The sequence below is a fragment of the Chrysochloris asiatica genome, unplaced genomic scaffold (genome assembly GCF_000296735.1).
Source record: "Chrysochloris asiatica unplaced genomic scaffold, ChrAsi1.0 scaffold00028, whole genome shotgun sequence".
Classification (NCBI taxonomy): Eukaryota; Metazoa; Chordata; class Mammalia; order Afrosoricida; family Chrysochloridae; genus Chrysochloris; species Chrysochloris asiatica.
Window position 1 is genome coordinate 4,933,159 of NW_006408546.1, and position 20,938 is coordinate 4,954,096.

The 20,938-nt window shown below is 38.5% G+C and overlaps 1 protein-coding gene across 1 annotated transcript in view; it reads right to left on the reverse strand.

Moving 5' to 3' along the window:
- MRPL3 (mitochondrial ribosomal protein L3) overlaps window positions 1-17,141 on the reverse strand; it is a 66,357-nt gene extending 49,216 nt beyond the window's left edge. The window contains exons 1-6 of the mRNA XM_006840022.1: window positions 17,050-17,141; window positions 15,402-15,586; window positions 14,178-14,269; window positions 9,893-9,991; window positions 4,057-4,156; window positions 370-430 (exon numbers count right to left, since the gene is read on the reverse strand). Of these exons, the coding sequence (XP_006840085.1) occupies window positions 370-430; window positions 4,057-4,156; window positions 9,893-9,991; window positions 14,178-14,269; window positions 15,402-15,586; window positions 17,050-17,141 (629 nt within the window). The remainder of the gene's footprint in view (window positions 1-369; window positions 431-4,056; window positions 4,157-9,892; window positions 9,992-14,177; window positions 14,270-15,401; window positions 15,587-17,049) is intronic.
- Window positions 17,142-20,938: the final 3,797 nt, after the last annotated feature.

The window sequence follows — 20,938 nt, forward strand, 5'->3', positions numbered from 1 at the left end:
TTACTATAACTGGAAAGAAGAGCCAATTGCTAGACTATACAATAATCTCAAAGAACCCACCAGCACTGCTCATGTATATTTCACCATCAAAATGTAATCTTTGGTCTTGAAAATGGAAGTAGATCCAACCAGCAAAGAACCTGAGTAATCGCTTAGATCCATTTCATCAGTTTAAAAGCTGTAACTATTATGAATGCTTCAGATGCAACTATTTCAGTACAATTTAAAAACCCATGTAGTCATTCACAGTAAAGATTAGATTTAGGAATGAGTAACAGTTATTTATTCTTTATTTAATTAGTTGGAAGACTGTACTTCTCTCACTCACTGTTATCTATATCAGAAAAAGAACTCACTATGTAGACCTACGTTTTGGCTGTGACATCCACATGTTGTCCTGGACGAAAATGGGCAGCATAAAGAGGAGTGCCTTAATGAAAAAGAAAAAACAGTATTAAATTGAACAACTTTATTAAACATAAACTATACCCAAGAATCCTTCTAACCATGAGATTTTTTTTTTTTTAATGTTTTATTGTGACTTATATGATAGTTTACATGGGAGAACTTTAGTTTTACATTCATTCCATCATATATCATCTCACTGCCGTGGTTCCAATCCCCACTAACCATGAGATTTTATAAACAAGTATGTACTACGTACAAATATTAGAAACATCCCAATTATTTCAACTGTTCAACAAAAACTGTGTTCTAATTGTCTACATGTGGGCCAAACAACAATGAGCCCTAGTATATGACACTTGGCATTGGTGTGAGCCACCAGACCACAGCTGGCTAACAGTGTGGTCTTGGCTGAGGTGGGCAATTCCTGTGACAGTACAGTGATCTTCTTGGTAAATACACTGGTTTGATACTTCTTGGTCATTTTGTGAATAATGGTAAACTACATTAACTTATTGCAGAAAAGGAAACCAAAAACAAAAGCATGACTCAAAAAATTGGGGGCCAAATGAAATCTTTTTTCCTTCTACTGGATATAAATCATCCAAACGTAGGACATTTAGTTTTTTGAGCACAGGTCTTTCATACACAAATTATTATTGTATGTATGATAGCACGTAAAGCATACACACATCTAATTTTTGGCAGACTGGTTACTGTTCCAACAAAATATAGTCATCTCAGCACGTGTCCAGATACTTGGGAAAGCAAATAAGTACCATAACGCTGTTGTTGCTATGTGCTGTTGAGTCCATTCCAACCCAGAGCGACACTGTACAAGATTTCAGAGGAGCAGCTGGTGAAGTACCACTATTATTATGAAGGGGCTTTAAGCCATTTCTGATTCATAGTGACCTTGTATAGGGTTTCCGAGGAGTGGCTGGTGGGTTTGAACCACCGACCTTGCAGTTCAAACTACGCCACAGCGCCAAACCAGAACTCACTGTTAATGTGGAATCCTGGTGTAGCACTATAAGATAAACACTGGACTGCTAAACAAAAGCTCAGTGATTCGAACTCACTAGCTGCTCCTTGGAAACCCTATGCAGGGTTGCTATGAGTCAGAACCAACTGGAAGGCACTACGCAACAACAATTGTTAATACAGTTGTTGTTATTAGGTGCCATCGAGTCGGTACCGACTCATAACGACCTTAAGCACAGCAGAACAAAACACAGCCCGATCCTGGGCCAACCTGACTACTGCTGCCATGCTTGAGTCCATCGATGCTGCCACTCGGCGAATCCATCTCATAATGTTCCCAAAATTAAGTTGTGTGTGAATCAAATGTTACTTTAAATGGGCATGGGGAATTTGTTTTAAAAAAATTGGTGATAAATCCAAGATCTTCATAATATTTTGTTCCTATAAATTTGAAATCAACATTTATGAGAACAATTTAATTTGGGAACTAATCAATAAACATCTCTAAGGTATTTGCAATATATATACAAAAGTATAACACATAGCTCTAGCCTCAAAAAAGTTACTATCTAAATGAAGAATCAACATTAGCATCAATATCAAATAATAAATTCTTAAAAAAACAAAGCAAATGGAACAAACAAAAAAGAGGAGCCAATATAGGACAGAGTGTGATAGAAAGCTAAGTTTTTGTTTGTTTGTTTAATACAGTTTATAACATACTGTAGGGTTTAAGCAAATAGACACTCCTTTCAGGTTGAACTAAACCTGCATCTATGTAGGTAGAAAACAATTTTGAATCAAGAAAAATTACAGGCAATTAAGTGTGACCTTGGAGTCCTGGCATGGCACTGCAGGATAAATATAATGGACTGCAAGTTTGGTTTGAACTGCAAGGTTGGTGGTTCAAACTCACCAGTCACTCCTCAAAAACCCTATACAGGGTAGCAATGAGTCAGAACAAACTTGACAACACTTAACAATAGCAACAAGTGTGACCTCACTTTTATGAGGGTGAACAACCCAAAACTGTAGAATTTTCACCCAAAAAAATGACAATTTCATAATTGGACTGACAGAAAAAGTTAATATGGACAAAATTTTACCTTTATCTTAAATATGAACAATGGTAAAAGAACGGTAGATATGTTAACAATACCAGAAAGAAGCTGCTTCAGATCAAATTTTCTATGTAATCAAATATTTTAGAAATTTCCCTTTATATTTATAGTAGAATATGCCCATTATTATTGTTGTTGTTATGTTCCGTGGAGTCGGTTCCGACTCATAGAGACCCTGTACAGGGTTTCTGAGACAATAAATCTTTATGGGAGCAGAAAGCCTCATCTTTCTCCCACGGAATGCCTGGTAGTTTCGAACTGCTGACCTGAAGGTTCACAGGCCGATTCATAACCACTATGCTACCAGAGCTCCTTGTAAGTCACTCTAATGTGTAATACGGAATTCCTGGTGTAGTGCTTTGGGTTAATGCGCTGGACTGCAACATCGATGGAATTGCAAGGTCAGTGGTTCAAGCTCACCAGTCACTCCTTGGAATCCCTATAAGCAGAGTCGCTATGGGTCGGAACCAACTCGATGGCACTTAACAACAATTAACAACATTATGTAATACTAACTGGGCTTCTAATAAATGTTTATACTTTAGCTTAATTTCATTTACTTTATTTACCTTGAAGTTACAAAACTTGCACTTCAAAAAATACTTGTAATTGTAGCTTACATCAAGGTTGACCCTCTGTTGCCCCAATTAATAAAGCCTATTGCAATTGCACCTGTCCAGGGTCACTAAGGGTAGGAAATGACTCGATGACACTTAATAATAACAATAATTGCAATTGCATTTTACTTTAAAAACATCAGTTCAGATATTTAAATAGAAAATCTTAAAACATTCTTTTACTGTCTTGTTGCTAAAATTCAAGTTCAAGGGATCAGGAAGCATTTTAAAGTTTGGAGATGTCAAAATGCTGCACTTTATTAACTATTTGTTCCATCATAATCATACGCCAAGTCTTACTTTTGAACACTCCATAGATTAGGTATTTTGGAAATTCTTTAGTAAGGATCTTTACAGTGAGATACTGTGGTTGGTCACTCCTTTGCATGCTGTATTTTCTCACGTTCTTCTATCTAAGAGTCTAACTATTCTTTACTTGGAGTCCTGGTGTGGCACTACAGGATGATGCACTGGACTGCAAGGTCAGTTTGAACCGCAAAGTTGATGATTCAAACCCATCAGCCACTCTACTTGAAAACCCTACACAGCGTTGCTATGAGTCAGAACTAATACGAGGCACTTAACAACAACATTCTTTACTTAATACAACACCAGCCTGAAAACAGTGAACCATGCATTTTAAAAGTTAGTCTATTTATCAGAATTACCTAACCAAATGCAAAATGCTTTCTACATTAAAAGCAAAAGTGCTCCTCCCTCTCTCATGGTAAACAAAGTGTTCTCTTCAGCTTTCCCACTTAAAACAGAAAAAGACTTACTTGCCCCTAGTGATTAAATCAGATACAGTTTTACATTTAAAAATAAATGTTTGGGACTTTGTATTTTGGATTCAGCTTTATTAAAAGAGTTGACATTAAACAAATCACACATTTGGATATTTTACCTCCCTCTCCCTGACCTCAGATTACCTGGCTTAATTATTGCATTATCTGTCACACGAAAGATTTTAATTTTCTGTTTTGGTGGTAATCCAAGTTCTTGGTAAAACTCCAATATGGATTGCGATTTCTAAAGAGAAAGGAGCAAATATAAGTTACACATTAAAAAAAAAAAAAGTAAAGAACACCTTGCTCCCCTACGGAAGAGGGGTGTGATAATGGATAACCTTACTGCTTAGGATCACATCATTTGCAGCATCTCAAAAACAGTATCCTGGAGAAGACCTTTGTTCTATTAAGAAAAGAAACAAAGAATTGTGCCATATTTGAATTCTGACTGCACAGTGTATTAACCTTAAAAATATGTACACCCCCCCACCGCCACCAAAAAATTATGGAGGGAATATAAAGCAAATACTATTGAATGATGATGCACGGAGAAGATTGTAATCATCACAATAAAATGATGACTGTAAAACTGTTATCCCCCCATGTAAACTATCACTCAATTCACAATAAAAACTTTAAAAAAAACAAAAAGGTAAAAAAAAAATTATGTATACCCTTTGATAAAATAAGCTCTCTTTTAGGAAAATATCAGAAGGAGTTATTTTGAAACATGGAAAAAGATTCATGCTCAAAGATGTCAGAAGCATTATTTGCTTATTCATCAATTTTTATACTACTCCTTTGAAGGGTTATAAATATACATTGTTGTTGTTGTGAAGTGCCATCGAGTCAGTTCTGACCCACAGCAACTCATATAGGGTATCCAAGGAGCAGCTGGTGTGCTTGAACTGCTGACCTTGCATATGACTGCAGAAAACAACATATAGCAGTACAAAAAAAAAAAAAAATCACCTCAAAATAGCACAATTTTTAACAGTGTATGCTATCAAACACTAAAAAAAAATATTTGGGATCACACATATAGAGCTTTACATTTACAGGCTTTTCTTCTTCCATTTTAAGCAATGTACTATGATTTCCACCAAAGTCAAAACCATAATCTCTAATTGTTGTTAGTGCTACTCCTGAATTTCTTTAACTAGTCTCCTAAAATTGAACATTTATGTCAAAGACCTAGTTGAAGAAGTAGTTAACATCAGAAGTGATGGGAAGCCCTAACCTGTTGCCTTTGCACCTTAAAACCTAAACTCTCGTGAGATTTCTCATCCTGGAAACTGTCCCCCTGCATATTTTTGTTAGCGGCCATCGAGTGGCCCCTGTCCCACGCATTAGAGGAAAGCTGCTCCAGGTTTTCTAGTCTGTCATTGTTCTGAAAGCTGACTGCCAGGTCTTTCTCCTGTGGCTGCAGTGGGTGGGTTTCAACCCCCCCATCTTTGGGTTAGCAGCTGGTTGTAAACTGATTATACTCCCTCATTCAACCCGAAGCTGTTCCCTAAGGACAAAAGTACCTGCAGCAGAATCCTTTGCTCCAATTTACCCAGATCTCTACACACAACACTGCCTCCCCCCAGCAACCCTTTCCAGGAATTATGAACTTTTCCACATGAACCACAAAGCTGAGAGGTGGGATAGGTCCCATTTGTTCTCCTTGTTGCATATATATGGCTATCCTCCACCTCATCTCTGAATTTCATGCAATGTCCTTATGTGGTGCTGTAGGATAAGCACTAGACCACAAGGTTAGTTTGAACTGCAAGGCTGGCAAGTACAAATTCATCAGCTGCCCCTTGGAAACCTTATAGAGGGTCACTTACGAGTTGGAACCTACTAGATGGCACTTAATAACAACAATAAACATCTTTCCAGTATTCTCTGCTTTCAGACTATGCATCTGATGTCAGCAATGATATCTCTCATTCGACACCCTTTTCTGAATTTGGCTTGAATTTTTGGCAGTTCCCTATCAATGTACTGCTATAACTGTTTTGTTTTTTTTTGTTTTTTTAATAATCTTCAGAAAATTTTTTCTTGCATGTGATATTATGTATCTTCAAATCTAGTTATTGTAAAATTATAGCCCTAAAATATACATCAGTATCCTCCTGTGAGGATAAACAACAATCTATAAGAAATGAAGCTGATTTTTATGAAACCAAACCATAATTCATAATCAAAACTGCAAGAACAGCAGCAATTAACAAAGCCTGACCAACTCAAGAGGACACTAATGTGCTGACAACAAAGTATACTTCCTGCAAATTCCGATAGTGTATCTGCACAGCCAGACTTCTTGTAGAATACAATGTTTGACAACTCAGGAGACTGTATTTACTAATTTCAGTTTAAAATGGGAAATGTTAGTTGCACTTTATAATTTACATAGCAACTGCTTAAAACACACACACACACACACAGAGACCAAAAAACCCCACGTACACACATTAGCCCTTGTTGCTTCTGACTCATGGTAATGCCACATGTGTTACAACAGAATTGCAGTTTACAAGGTTTTCAACAGATGAGTTTTCAGAAGCGGATTTCAAGGCCTTTCCTTTGAGGTACTTCTGGGTAGAATGGCCTCAAACCAACATAAAATTCTATGGCATAAAAAACTTTAACCTTCTGATTAGTCTACAGCCCACTAGGGATCTTTCTGGTGTCTCCAGTGGGACTGTTAAACAAATGTTGAGAAACTGCTTTAGATGCCTACTAAAGACTATTTTGTCCTCACAGAGTTTCTTCAAGAAATGATTCTTCCATTCACAAGAGTGATAACCTAAGTTTAGTCTAATCATTCTCTACGGCTTTACTTCCCAGACCCCGAAATCTAAGACCAATACTCAATATCCATCTTAGGAAGTTCTCCACTTTCCATCCTAAGTCATAATCAGTTCTACAACAAAAGCATAAAAATTTTCATTTAAAACTGTGACTGTTTGAAATTATTTTCCTGATGCATGCATCAATCTCAGATTTATTAAATTTTAGAACAGACTGACATTTATTTTTGCAATTCATATATTCACCTGATGATTTAAGAAAGTATATTATCATAACAATATATCAGTTCTAAAGTATGCCATAAGACCTATGAAAAAAATACTTTACACATTCCTATTAGTGTAAAACAGACAAGATGAATATCTTGACTTAAGTAACCATAGTCTGAGATACAAATGGAACCAAGTAGCACAACTTTTTAATTCAGTTTCAGTAAAGTTAAAATACCTTCATATTTTTTTCTGTCAAAATCAAAATGTTATAAAATTAATTAGGCATCAGTCATAAGAAAATTCAAATGCTCATGTTGAATTGGAATCTGCAGCAGTATAAAAGGGGTATTTTTGTTTTTTTCCCCTTCTTTTCTAAACTTCACATAAATGATTTCAAAAGGCAATTTAAAAGACTGACAGCAGTGTCACACTTGGATAATCCCATCTGTGAAGTTGCATTTTTTCACCCCTCTTCAATGTTCTCTGTAATTATCCTTTTCACAATGAAAACACTTTCCTGCTCCTAAAATGAATTGATGTGATCAACTATTAAGGCCACTTAACTTCCTTATTCAAAAATACCATGTACCACACTAGTTTTTGTTGATAATAAACTACAAAATAACAATAGCAAAGTAGTCTTCCTGGGAGGCATAAATTCTCTACAGATTAAAACAAACACTGTAATCTAGTTGTAATTCCATTATAAAACTTTGTCTTAATATTATAATAAACATGCTTTTTAAACATAGGAATACAGCACCCAAACAAGTCCCATTGCTGCACTATATATATTCAATGAAGAGAACAGAGCTTAAAACATACAGATTACAGCATCAAGGTTGAAAGTATAATACTATCACTTCTGTAATATTTTAATTATTACTATTATGTTAGTTAATATTAATAACCATTAGTATTGTGCTCAAGACTAAATTAAAAGGAGTTTCCAAGGACATTTCTCCCCCGACCCCCAAGGACATTTTTTAAAAATCTTTTTTTTCTCCCCCAGAACTAAAATATTCAAAGAACCAATATGAGTTTTTAAGAACTGGCAGAGAATTTGCATATCAGCAAGCCCCATTCTTTGTTTTTAATGGGCAAGGAACTAGATGTCTAAGTAAGTGGAGGGAAAGGCAGTTAACAGCAGAAATCAAGATTTCTACTGGCCTCACATCTACTCTTTTTCCCCACTGTCTTTTATTTCTGAGAAACCAGTGTTCACAAACATGCTGAAAACAGCATTAACATAGTACTTGACTTATAGCTATCAAGATCATAAAGTCATGAATTTGCAAAACTGGTAATGAAAATAAAGATGGCAGAGCTACGCCTTGTAAAAATACACAAATACAGCTAGTTAGAAAGCAGTGGTGTAGGTGGAATAAAGGCTCTTTGCACTCTACATTAACAGCTTCGCTACTTCCCTGTCCAGCTCCACAATCTCACATTAAAATCCAGCCAGCATATTTCTATTCCCAAGCACGCGCCCTCCTCCCCATGCCTTAACACTCTTTCCTTCCTGGCTCCTTCTTGTGAAGCCTCTTTTCCCTAAGAGTTGGCCACTGTACTCCTATTACATTTCTACCACTGTACTGGGATGGCTGATCTCCTTGTCCATTCTTCCCACTCGCCTATGAGTTTCCATATGGGGAACTTCAAAACACAGTCCAGAAAGTAAGGCTCTGGAGTCTATCACTTGACTTTTTACCAGTGGGTGGCCCTGAACAAATTACTCAAACTTCTTTAAACCTCAAAGGCTGAACTGACTTACACACTGGGTTAACACTTATGTGCCCAGCATGCCTTAAGTGCTCAGTGAAAGTTAACTATGAAGAAGAATTAAGCACACAATAAACACTTGCTGAATAATTCAGAGGCTAGGTTTGACAGTTGGAGAGTATGGGTTATAACCTAATTTCCATTCATTGTTCATTTCATAAATAATTGGCAATGAAAGAAGCTTTTTATCTTAGAGGTAAATAATGCGTTTTAGTAAACGTAAAGATGTTTTACTGCGCATTCGTGAAAACAATCACTATTTTAGAAAGGCTTTCTTTGCTTTTAGCAATCAATTCCAAAAACAAAAAAACACAGTTGCTGTTGAACCAACTCCTACTCAAGACATAGAACTATGATCCATAGGGCTTTAAAGGTGGCTGATTCACTTGTCACGCCTTTCTTCCAAGGTGCCTCTATGTGGACTCAAACCACCAATCTTTTGCTTAGTAGCTGAGCGTGTCAATCATGTAGCACTCTGAGTATTTTATGTGGAAATAAAACCTTATTTGGACTTACTTCCACTTATTGGTATCAAGTATCGAGATAATTTTCCGTAGGAAAAAAACGGAATTAAACATAAAACAAAATAGCCAACAGCTGGTGTGATATTGCAGGATAAAAACTTGACTCAAACCACAAAGTCGGAGGTTCAAACTCACTATATATTCAGTGGAAAAAATATGTGTTAGTCTGCTTCCATAGATGGATAGCCTTAGAAATGCAATGGGGCAGTCCTACTCTATCCTATAGAGTCATCATGAGGGACACTGTCAACTGGACAACAGTGAGCCTTTCTGGTTTTTTAATTTGGTGGAGTTGGGGAGGGGTTCCCATCTATTGAGTGTCTCCTGTGTGCCAGGTACATTTTAAAAACTTTAAGTACTAATTCTGTGAATATTATTAAGTATTAATTTTATTCCTTTTACATATGGGCAAACACTGCAGCTTAGAGAGCTGAAGCTACTTGTTCCAGATAGTTTGAAGTAGTACTAGAACAAATTTAAATTTAAAAAGTCACTGGGGTTCCTGGGCTCAATGGCTGTACCGTACAGCCTCTCCCAACATGCATAATTTACTTCAAATACAAATGTGTGGTTATGGAATTAGTCTCAAAGTATAAAAGCACTTGGATTGGAGAGTAATGACATAACACTGTTCTAGAAATGAAAATAAATTCTTACGTGAAAACGTGACACCGTTTTTCCTCCTACAGTTAGGGCTGCTGTTTTTCCATTATAGCTCTCCTTTGGAGTGTATTTTAGGACATGGCAGTCTTGTACCTAAAAAATGCAATATAAAAATCTATGTATGTGTCAAGATACATTTTAACATTATACACCAACGGTATTAAAGTCCTAGAACAATTAGGAATGTCCTAGCTATCTATCTCATTATCTCTTTAACACCAACAATAATCCTAAAATTTGTCAAACTTAAAAAAAAAAAAAAAGTCAAATACAGACAAATGTACACAAAATTGATAATGAGTGTTTATAAAGAAAACAACAATGTCACTAGTACCCAGACCAAGTAGAATCCCAGCAGCCTCTTTTGACTCTCATCCCAATCCGACACCTCTCCCCATCTTTTGACCTTACTGCAGCAGTTTAAGTGTGTAGTTCTGGACAAGCAACAGCAGCATCAACTAAGAATTTGGTAACTATGTAGATTCCAGATGATTATGGTGCTGAGGAGTTTAAAAATGACGACAGGGCTTCAAAAAAAATTAAAATGTTCCATGAACTTTTTGAAGTCCCCTCATACTGCCTTAGCAATAACCTAGAGATAACTCTTTATACTTATTACCTTGGAAAGCACTACTTAATGTAGTTTAATATTAGCTAATCCAAACTTGATATAAATAGAATCAGCCTGTAGTACTTTCCCAAGCCTTACTTCTTTCACTAATCACTATATTTGCAGCGTTCATACATACTGTTGTGTGTTGTGATAGTCTGTTCATTTCCACTGCTGCACAGCATCCCACTATATGAATATACCACCATTTATTTTCCCATTCTACTGTGGATGCACACCTGTGATTATTACAATTTTGAGGTATTAAGTCTGGTGCTCTTAATGTTTTAAACATTGTTGTTCATCTGACCCTGTTGTACCTATCTCCTGGTGCACATCTGTTCAAGTTTCTCTATTAATATTCAGGAGTGGAACTGCTAGTCTACAAGGTCCACATATCTCTCAACTTCATCAGATAATGGTAAAAGTTCCAAAGTGAGTACATCAATTTACAATCCCACTGGTCCTTCCCAAATACTCCCATAGTGTTCCTTGATATTCTCATAACTAGTCTTATACTTGATTGTTCAGACTGAAAAAAAGATAACTGCTAAGGGCGTACAAACTCTCTGTGCCTTTTAGATGTTTAAGCATTTAAGTGCATAAGCTCTCATTTTAATTATTATCACCTGTCTAATGGGTCCATGAAGACCAGCTACAAAATATTAACTGAGTTGCCTAAAGTGATTTGGGGAATGATAATCTCTTAAGTTGGTCAGTGATCTTTCTGTAATAATGACAGAAACAACAGTAGTTAACATATATTGGAAATTTACCCTTGTTTTAATGCCTGACATTAATTTTCTACTGTAATCCTCACAATAATTTTTTGAAATAGGTCATAATCACTATGATCTTTTATAAGCAAGGAACAATCCTCTAAACAATTCAGCCAGTAAGTGACAGAACCAAGATTTGAACTCAGGTATTCTAGCCACAAAGCCTACATTCTTAACCATTAAAGTATATATCACCTTAGTAAAAAATACATTGCCTTACCAAATAAGAAAGTGTTACCTTTATTAAATTAGGAATTGCACTGGAAGATTTATGAGAAGCTAGGTTATGTTTTATATTCATGGCTCCAATTACCTTAAAACCACCACTAAGGCCACCACTAAGACAAGAGGCAGAGCATTCATAGAAACTGCCAAGTAAAATTCTTTAATATTATTTATGCTTGACACTACCCTATCTTTCACCATACAGTTAACTTATGAACAGGCTTCACAAAGTTCATGAAATTAAATGATAACGGAATTTTGCTTGGAGTTGGGGCAAGATGGCAGAGTAAGCAGGTGCACTGGACAGACCTTCTGCAACAAGTCATGGGAGAACAAGTGAAATAGATACAGATGATGATCCTGGAACCCTGAGCTTCAGAGGATAGGGCAGTGTGGTGGACTGAGTGCTGAGTGGAAGAGGAAGCTGAACAAGAGCAGTGAGAGAGCAGAAAACCAGGCAGGCTATCAGCTGGGAGTCCTGCGTATTAATGCGCTGGAAAGCAAGGTTTGGTTGAACTGTAAGGTGGGTGGTTCAAACTCACCAGCTGCTCCTCAGAAACCCTATCCGGGGTTGCTATGAGTCACAACCAACTCAGTGGCATTTAACAACATCAGCTGAGTAGACCAGCATGGCCATCTTGAGCTTTTGCCATCAGCAGCAGATATGTTGGCCTGCGGGCCCCGGGCAAGGCTGAAGATGGGAGGCAGAGGGAATGATGTCCTCCCTTGTTCTCTTGCCCTCCTGGTAGCTGGAGCTTGGCCAGTCCCACCACTGCCAATGCAGCTGTCAGTGGCACCCTGTTCTGTGCAGCCTCTGCCTAAGGTCTGGCACCAGACACATTACCCTTCCTTCTAGAGACACGTGAACCTGCCATAAACTACACTGTACAAACAGCGACCTGTGTTCAAACTTCCAGTCTCCATCACATCCACCAGGAACAGGTGGCGAGTGCTTGAGAACACATCAATATACAATCATCACAATGTCTCACAGAAAACAGACAAATTTCAGAATACATGAAGAAACAAGACAGAACACCTCCAAGAAGTGACCAAAATATAGAGTCAGAAAATATAGTCCCAGAAATGGAATCAGAATTACCTGACAAGGAATTTACAAAATAAATGAAAAACAGCAATTAGAAAGCCAGAATATTAATGCTAAGACTTCAGAAATAGGTAGTATTTAGATAGGAAAAAGAAGTAGAACTGAATCAATGGAAGGCTGAGTCAGTAAGCCAGAAGACAAATCTCTCCATATTCACCTTTGAGAAGAAGAATCAGAAAAAAAAGAAAAAAAAAAATCTGAAGGAAGTCCAAGATTTACGTGGGACACTATCAAGAGGAATACCTGAATAACTTACATGTGTTTGGAATTACAGAACATGAAGAGACACATAAAACCTTAGAGAAAATCGTCCAAGAGTTGATGGAAGAAATGTCCCCTCACATCATGACAAGTAAGAAGATAGTCATTCTAGAAATTTTAAACAAACTCCAATATGGCAGATCCCAAAAGAAAATCACCAAGACATAATCAAACTTTTCAAAATGAAAAGCAAACAGCAGCTAGGGAAAAACAAAAAGTTACCTACAAAGGAGAACTAATAAATCTAAGCTCTGATTTCTCAGCAGAAACCAAGGCAAGAAGACAATGGGATGCCATATATAAAAGTCTGCAATGAAAACACTGCTAACCAAGAATCATACACCGAGCAAAAATGTCCATCAAATATGATGGTGAAATTAAGCCATTTCCAGATAAACAGAAATGAAAAGAATTTGCAAAAACCAGACCATCCTTACAAAAAATACCAGGTAAATTGTTTGGAAAGAGAACCAACAACAGCAGACAACAACCTCAAACGAACATACATGACAGTATCACCCAGAACTCAACAGTAATCAAAGTAAAACAACCCTAGCAGACCGAAAATAGGGAACCAGCTCGCAGTGAGTAACAACAGCAACAAAATTAATTAATTTTATAACATTTTTCACAGAAAACAATTGAAGGTATTTTAACTTTCGTGAAACTGAATTAAAAAGTTATGTTACTTGGTTCCATTTGTATCTCAGACTGGTGGTGGTGGTGACTGTGTGCCGTGGAGTCAGTTCTGACTCACAGCAACCCTGTTCAGGGTTTCTGAGGCTGTAAATCTTTACGGGAGCAGAACGCCTCATCTTTCTCCCACGGAACAGCTGGTAGTTTCGAACTGCTGACCTTGCGGTTCGCAGATTGATTCATAACCACTACGCTAGCATATCTCAGACTATAGTTACTTAATAAGCCAAGATATTCATCTTGTCTATTTTACACTAATAGGAAAGTAAAGTATTTTTTCCATAGGTCTTATGGCATACTTAAGAACTGATATATTGTTATGATAATATTATACTTTCTTAAATCATCAGGTGAATATCTGATATTAACTCTAATCCTAATCAAACCCTAACACTAAGCTAAGTCCTTGCCTAGACCTAGCCATAGTCCATACTCTTACCCACCCTTACAAAAAAAAAAAAAAAGATACTGGAACTTTTCCAAACTTTCTGAAGCCCCCTCATATGATTCAGGATACCACTACTGCCCATTAGAGTTTATTTTGAACATACACATTGTGGCACATATACTAATCCTTTACATCTTCTGTTTCTTTCTTACCTGAAGTAACGTGACCACATGCTGTTTACCATCCTTGGTCCATAAAGGCATCATGCCCAGCTTCAGTGCAATAAGGCCAACTCTAGAGGAACCTAATAATTTAAATCAAGAAAACAGAACTGTACACATGAAGGAAAAGATGCTACATTTCAGTTCTGAAATGATATTAACAGAGGACATGATACATACATGGTGTGACACTAGAGCTCTGTACTGCTAACCACAAGGCTGGCCATTCAAAGCTACCAGCTACTCCTCAGAAACCCTATACAGGGTCGCTATGTGTAACAACTGACTAGACGACACTCAACAATGCTTTCCTAGCATTAACTCATATTCCATTCATTAATTGAAAAACACCGCTCAAATTCAAAGACATTAGCTAGAGTGCTATAAATGCAAGAAGTGGTCATGTTGCTAAAATGTCAGCCTTCACCTGACACCTAGATTTATTGCATAAATTGGCAAAGCTGCTCTATTAAGACCTATTGATTACTATGTAATCCAACACTCACTATAAACCCAATTTAAAGAGCACATGCTAAACAGGAGATATCTTACTCTTTTAGATTTAGCCACACAAGGGTTTAGCACCTCATTAGGTATAAACGTAACAATTTTAAGGATGGCGCAGGGCAGTGTTTTGTTCTGTTGTGCATAGGGTTGCTATGAGTCAGAATCAACCCGACAGCCCCTAACAACAAGGCACAAAACTGATTCTGGGGTCATACTTGGTAAACCTGGAGTGCTAGAACATCCCAGGGAAAAGCATCTGTTCAAAAAAATACAATTTTGATCATGTTCTTCCAGAAATTCTTTCCTGATTTATTTTAGATTCTTTTCTATATGAAAGAAGCAGAGAATACATGCAGAATCCTCCTTTCACCTAAAAAAATGGATCCTTAAGGTCTATATATTTTTATTATACATTCACTTAACAGTTGATTTGTTGTTGTCAAGTACCATCGAGTCAGCTCCAACTCATAGCAACCATGTATAGGGTTTCCAAGGAGTGGCTAGTGGATTTGAAATGCCGACCTTGCATTTCAAACTGATCTTGTTGGTCCATAGGAAACTGAAAATAAACTTGCAAATTAAACATACATATTGAAACATGAGAAGTAAGTTCAAAAGATGATAAATTTACTAAGCAATCTCTGTATGGTTTTGAATGTGCCCAGGCACACAATAATGATAAGAACTCATCAAATACAAAATCACTACCTGGTTCCCAAGGATGTATAGGCCATGGTTCATCTTTCAGAGGGCACAGTTTACTTGCTAATTGGGCTTTATTCTCATCAGAGACCAACTGCTTAATAAAGGGAACATTTTCTTCAGAAAGATGCTCATCCCACCAAGTGCAATTCTTGCCATGGAGACTTCTAACAAAAAGCCATATGTTTGTTCTGTTAAAAGAAATAAAAACAAGAAGAAACAACTCAGAAGCTTTCCTTAGTTAACAAAGGGAGGAGAGGTCACATGATCTTAAAAGTATAAGTTAGAGCCTTAGAAAAGGATATGAAGTCTTTTTTTCCCCTATCATTCCTTGAAATAATGCTGATGTTCACATTTGCACTAGTTATGATCATCCTGTAGAAAATGTTCATTCTGTCTTTTGAATTAAACAGATTCCTAACAGAGTACATCCTACCTGGATACATGAGAAACCACTACCTCATTAGAATGTGTGTTTAATAGTTCTATTTCCAGCGGAGATGGCAGAACCTCTAGGCTTAAAGTGGTGAAGACAATGGTTGTGCAAGTTAAAAGGTGCACAAAAGAAATAACCTCTATCTCTTAACAACCAAAGGAAGGAACATCAGTGGCACTCTAGGATATGAACGGGACCCAAAGGTTGGCAGTTCAAACCTATCAACTGCTTCAAAGGAGAAAGATGAGGCTTTCAGTTCCTGTAAAGATTTAAACCCTAAACAGGGTCGCTATGAGTCAGAATCAACTCACTGGAGGTGGAGTTCCCTTTCTTTTTTTTCCCCTTAAAGAGTGGAACTTATAAAAGAGGTATGCAATTCTTGCATCCAAGGTCACAAATAAGTAAAGCTTCTTGTCATCTGCGCACCCCTTTATAGTAAGTATAGTCACAATTTTCCACTTACTCAGTTACCTTAGACAAGTTGTTAAGTGACACTGAGTCGGTTCCGACCCATAGTGACCCTGTACAGTTTCCGAAGATCGACTGGCGAGCTTGAATTGCTGACCTTGCGGTTGACACAACTTTGCAGTCCAACGCATTAACCCACAGCGCTACAGACAAGTTACTTTCCCTAAATTCTAATTTTCTTAAATACAAAACGGAATGGCTGTATTTTGTACAATGGTGGTGGTTGGTGGTTATGTGCCATGGAGTCGGTTCTGACTCATAGCGACCCTGCACAGGGTTTCCGAGGCTGTAAATCTTTACGGGAGCAGAAAGCCTCGTCTTTCTCCCGTGGAACAGCTAGTGGTTTCAAACTGACGACGCTGCTGTTCGCAACCAGATTCGTAACCAATGGATTATGATAATTCGCCCATGTGAGGGCTACATGAGATGTGCTGCCTAATACACTTACCAAAATGTCTAAGAGACAGAAAACGCTCACTAACTGGAAGGTACTATTAATGTTGTTGGAACTGTTCACTGGCCGTCACTGGCTCATAGCATTAGGGAAAACAAAATTTAAAAAGCACCCCTTCAATTCCTAAGAAGTCACATCCTTAGGTAACACTCTTGGTCCCTGTGCCCCAGGTCTGCCTGAAGCATCCCCCTTAGTCTCCAACCCAGTCAGACCCCTCGGCGTCCCTACGGATTCTTATCCAAAGGGACTGTAGTGCGGGTCCACAACCCCACAACCCGCCTCTCTTTCACACACACCTGTCCCCTGAACCCCGGGCAGCACCCAGGGTCCCAGCACCGCGGCCCAGCACTAGGGCGCCGGCCCGAGACAGCAGCCTCCAGCATGGCATGGTGTGGTCGGGGAGGAAGAAGCCTAAAACACCTCCCGGCGCCCCGCCGCTCCACTTTCAGGCTGTCCGCACGCCACGCCAAGCGTCCTGAAACTGCACTACGAGATTTTGTCCGGCTTCTTGCCCGCCTATACCCTCGGCGACTGAAAGAGAGCCGGCAGAGCCACTTCCGGTCCGTCGCACAATGCGCTCCGGTCCCCTGAGACCTGAAACTAGAGTTCCACCCCGGGAAGCAGTCTAGAAACTAGCCTAGAGTTCCACCTAGGGAAGCAGTCTAGAGAATAGTCTAGAGTTCCACCCCGGGAGATAAGTCTAGAGACTGACTCCCCTATCCAAGGGTAGGGGAAAGGGATATTCTAGGAATGAGGCGAAATAAAGACCGCGTGAGGAATCGAAGGGAAGGGAAGTAACTTCTAAAATAATGCCCACTGTGAGGCAGGCAGTCGTGCTAAGTGGAAAGTGATGCTCTTATGTTGGTTAGCCTTCACGACAGTCGAAAGGAAGTTATTTTTATTTTATAAACGAGGAAACACACGTGAAAAAATTAGGTTTTGTCCAAGATCACATATCTGGCAGATGGGCGGAGCCAAAATTTGAAGTAGGCTGAGTAAGGGCAGCACACCAGATTTCTTCAAAAAAGAGTTCCATAGGTTTACAAACTTGTTCTTCAAATGAACATCTGCTTTCTTCGTTGGTTCCCAACATCCAAGATAAGGTCTAATAATCTTTGCCTTCTGCTATTCATTCCCTCTCTCAATGAAACAGGCCTGTCGTATGTGGTCAGTAGACTACGGTCCAAGTGATAATATGGGACTTCCAGGATAGGAAGTAGGTGATAAAAGATATTGCCTACCTTGGTCTCTTGAATTGAACCTTCTAGAGAAAGCTAGCTGCTATGTCCCGTAGACGCTTAAAGAGTTCTAAAGAGAGGTCCAAATAGAGGGGAACCAGCATGGGTAGGGCACTTAGGAAGTCGTTTTTCCAGTCTCAGAGGCTACAACTCATGAAAAACCCTGAAACAGAACCATGAAGCAAGTATCTCACACACACACACACACACAAATATATATATATATTTACTTTGTATTGTGAATTGAGTGAAGATTTACAGACAAGTGATGCTTTACATTCAACAACTCACACTTTGTGTCTTCTCAATGATTACAATCCCCTCTATGCAACAACAGTTATCCTGCTTCCTCCATAAGGTTCCTATTTGCATTCCATCCACCTTCCCATCCCTTCTAAATTTTGTTACTGAGAAAATGTTGCCCCTTTGATTTTGAGTAATTGACCATGCCATGGTAAGCATGCCTTATTAGTATTGTTGTCCGTTCCCCCTTCTCCCCCCTGCCCCCAAATAAACCAATCTACTGTTCGACTGAAATTTGGGCCACAAGGGTGCACTCCTTTCCAGACGTGAAGGTCTTAGTTAGATTCCTTCAGTCATTTTCTCACCTGTAAGCCCTGTCTTTTTGTTGTTGTTGTTGTTGATAATTTTTATCTTTTTCTGCATTTTTCCCACCCTGTCTGGGATCCTCTAATGTGATCCCTTTCAGAGCAGCTGGTAGTGATAGCTGAGCACTGTCTAGCCCTTCTCGTCTCAGAGTCATGGAGACTGATGTTCACATGTTCCATTATTCCATTGGACTAATTGATTCCAAGCAACTTCAATCCTTATCACTCTTCTTTCTTCCACACGCGGAATAACCAATAGCTGCAGCCTAGATGGGCACTCATGACGCTAATTCACCCAAGTAGGATGTAGAAGATCGTCTTTACGGACTATGTTATGCCAATTGACCGTGGTGTGCATTGCCTTAAGATGTGTGATAATATCTAGGAAGTTTTCATCATTTTGACCACTGTATGCTCTACTACATTCATAGTTGTGTTTGCAGAAAAGGTCAGTACTCATTTACAAATACGATAAAGCATTGGACTGCAAGGTCACTTTGAATTACAAGATACATATATGTTTCCCACTCTTATCCATTCAGCCCACGTCTCAGTCCATGCATCTATACACAGAACACTGTTGTTGCAAGGATGTGTATATATCACTATTTGCCTCTATCCCTTGTTGCCCAGACATACTGCCTGTGTCTTCACCTATCTTCATAATTCTCCTGCCACCTCCCTCTTCTTGTATATTGCCCTCCCCCTTCACATATATTGCCTTCCCTGTCACCGGAGCTAATGTGTCTACCCTTTAGCTAGGGAATTACTCTCCTTTCCCTCCCATCTCATCAAAGAATGTTTCTTTTAGTGTGGAAACATTTTCTTAAATTTTTGCAATAATGGCCTCATATATTATTTGTCCTTTTGTGACTGCCGAATTTCACTCAGCATAATGTCCTCCAGGTTCATTCGTGTTATAATGTGTTTTGTAGATTCATCATTAATCTTTAACATTGCGTAGTATTCCACCGTGTGTCTGTACCTTCATTTGTTTATTCATTCTTGCACTGATGGGCACTTAGGCTGTCTTCATCATTTTGCTGTTGTGAATATTGCTGCAATAAACATTGGTGTGACTGTATCTACTCGTGTCCAGGCTTCTATTTATTGTCGATATATACCAAAAAGAGGGATTACTGGATCATAAAGTGTTTCTAGTTTTAACTTAACCGAGGTCACACCATACCACTTTTCAGAGCGATTGACTCATTTACTGTCCTACTAACAATGTAGGAGGGTCTCAGTCTCTCCACACTCTAACCAGCGTTTATTGTTTTCTGCTTTTATGAGCTTCACTATTAATGCTGGTGTGAGATACCTCATTGATGTTTTCATGTGTAGGAGAATATATAGTTAATGTTGCATTGAGTAACTAACTACATTTTATGATGGTTTGTGATAGAGAAATAGATAAAATACCCAGCCTTATTGCCATGTTTATATCTTGAGCATTCATTCTACTGGTCTGTAAATCTATTTTCTTATTTGTGAAATGGGTGTTTGTAGACATTCTGGGATGAAAACTTAAAAGTTTAGCTATTTCAAACTCTTTTTCTTTTCTTTCTTTTTTTTTTTTTTCTTCAATGTGCTAGCTTAACTTAAAAGCTCTAGGCATTTCCAGAACAATTTCTCACTTTTAGGTGGATTTCACTGTAGGATAAGGACTGCTAACTGCAAGTCTGTGGTTCAAACCTACCAGCTGCTCCTCAGAAGCTCTATACAAGGTCACACTATGAGTTAGAGCTAGCTGAACAGCACTTAACAACAACTTGGATTTCAGTAGGCACCAAAGATTTGCTTGCTTGCACTCCATCCACTGCTCTTACCGTTACCATGAACAGGTCTCAGTAATACTTGGCCTGGAAGGAAAAAATTACATCTCTTTACCCTAGCCATGCTGCCCAGTTACTTAAGAATGACCCTTCGTTGAACAAACATGTCTTAAGGTGGCAGCATCAATGGGCTCAAGTGTAACAACAATTGTTAGGATGGTGCAAGACTTGGCAGTGTTTCGTTCTGTAGTTCATAGGGTCGTTTTAAGTCAGAACCAACTTGACAGCACCTAACAAGAACAACAATGCACAGGATATCACTCTTTATTGTTGTTAAGTGCTGTGGAGTCAGTTCTGACTCATAGGGACCCTTATATACAGGTTTTCTGAGGAGCGGTTGGTGAGTTTGAACGGCTGACCTTGCGGTTCAAACCAACCTTGTAGTATTGTTGTTGTTGTTGTTAAGTGCAAGTGCCTTCGAGTTGGTTCTGACCCATAGTGACTCTGTAGAGGGTTTCCGAAGAACGACTGGTGAGCTTGAACCGCCGACCTTGCAGTTCAAAC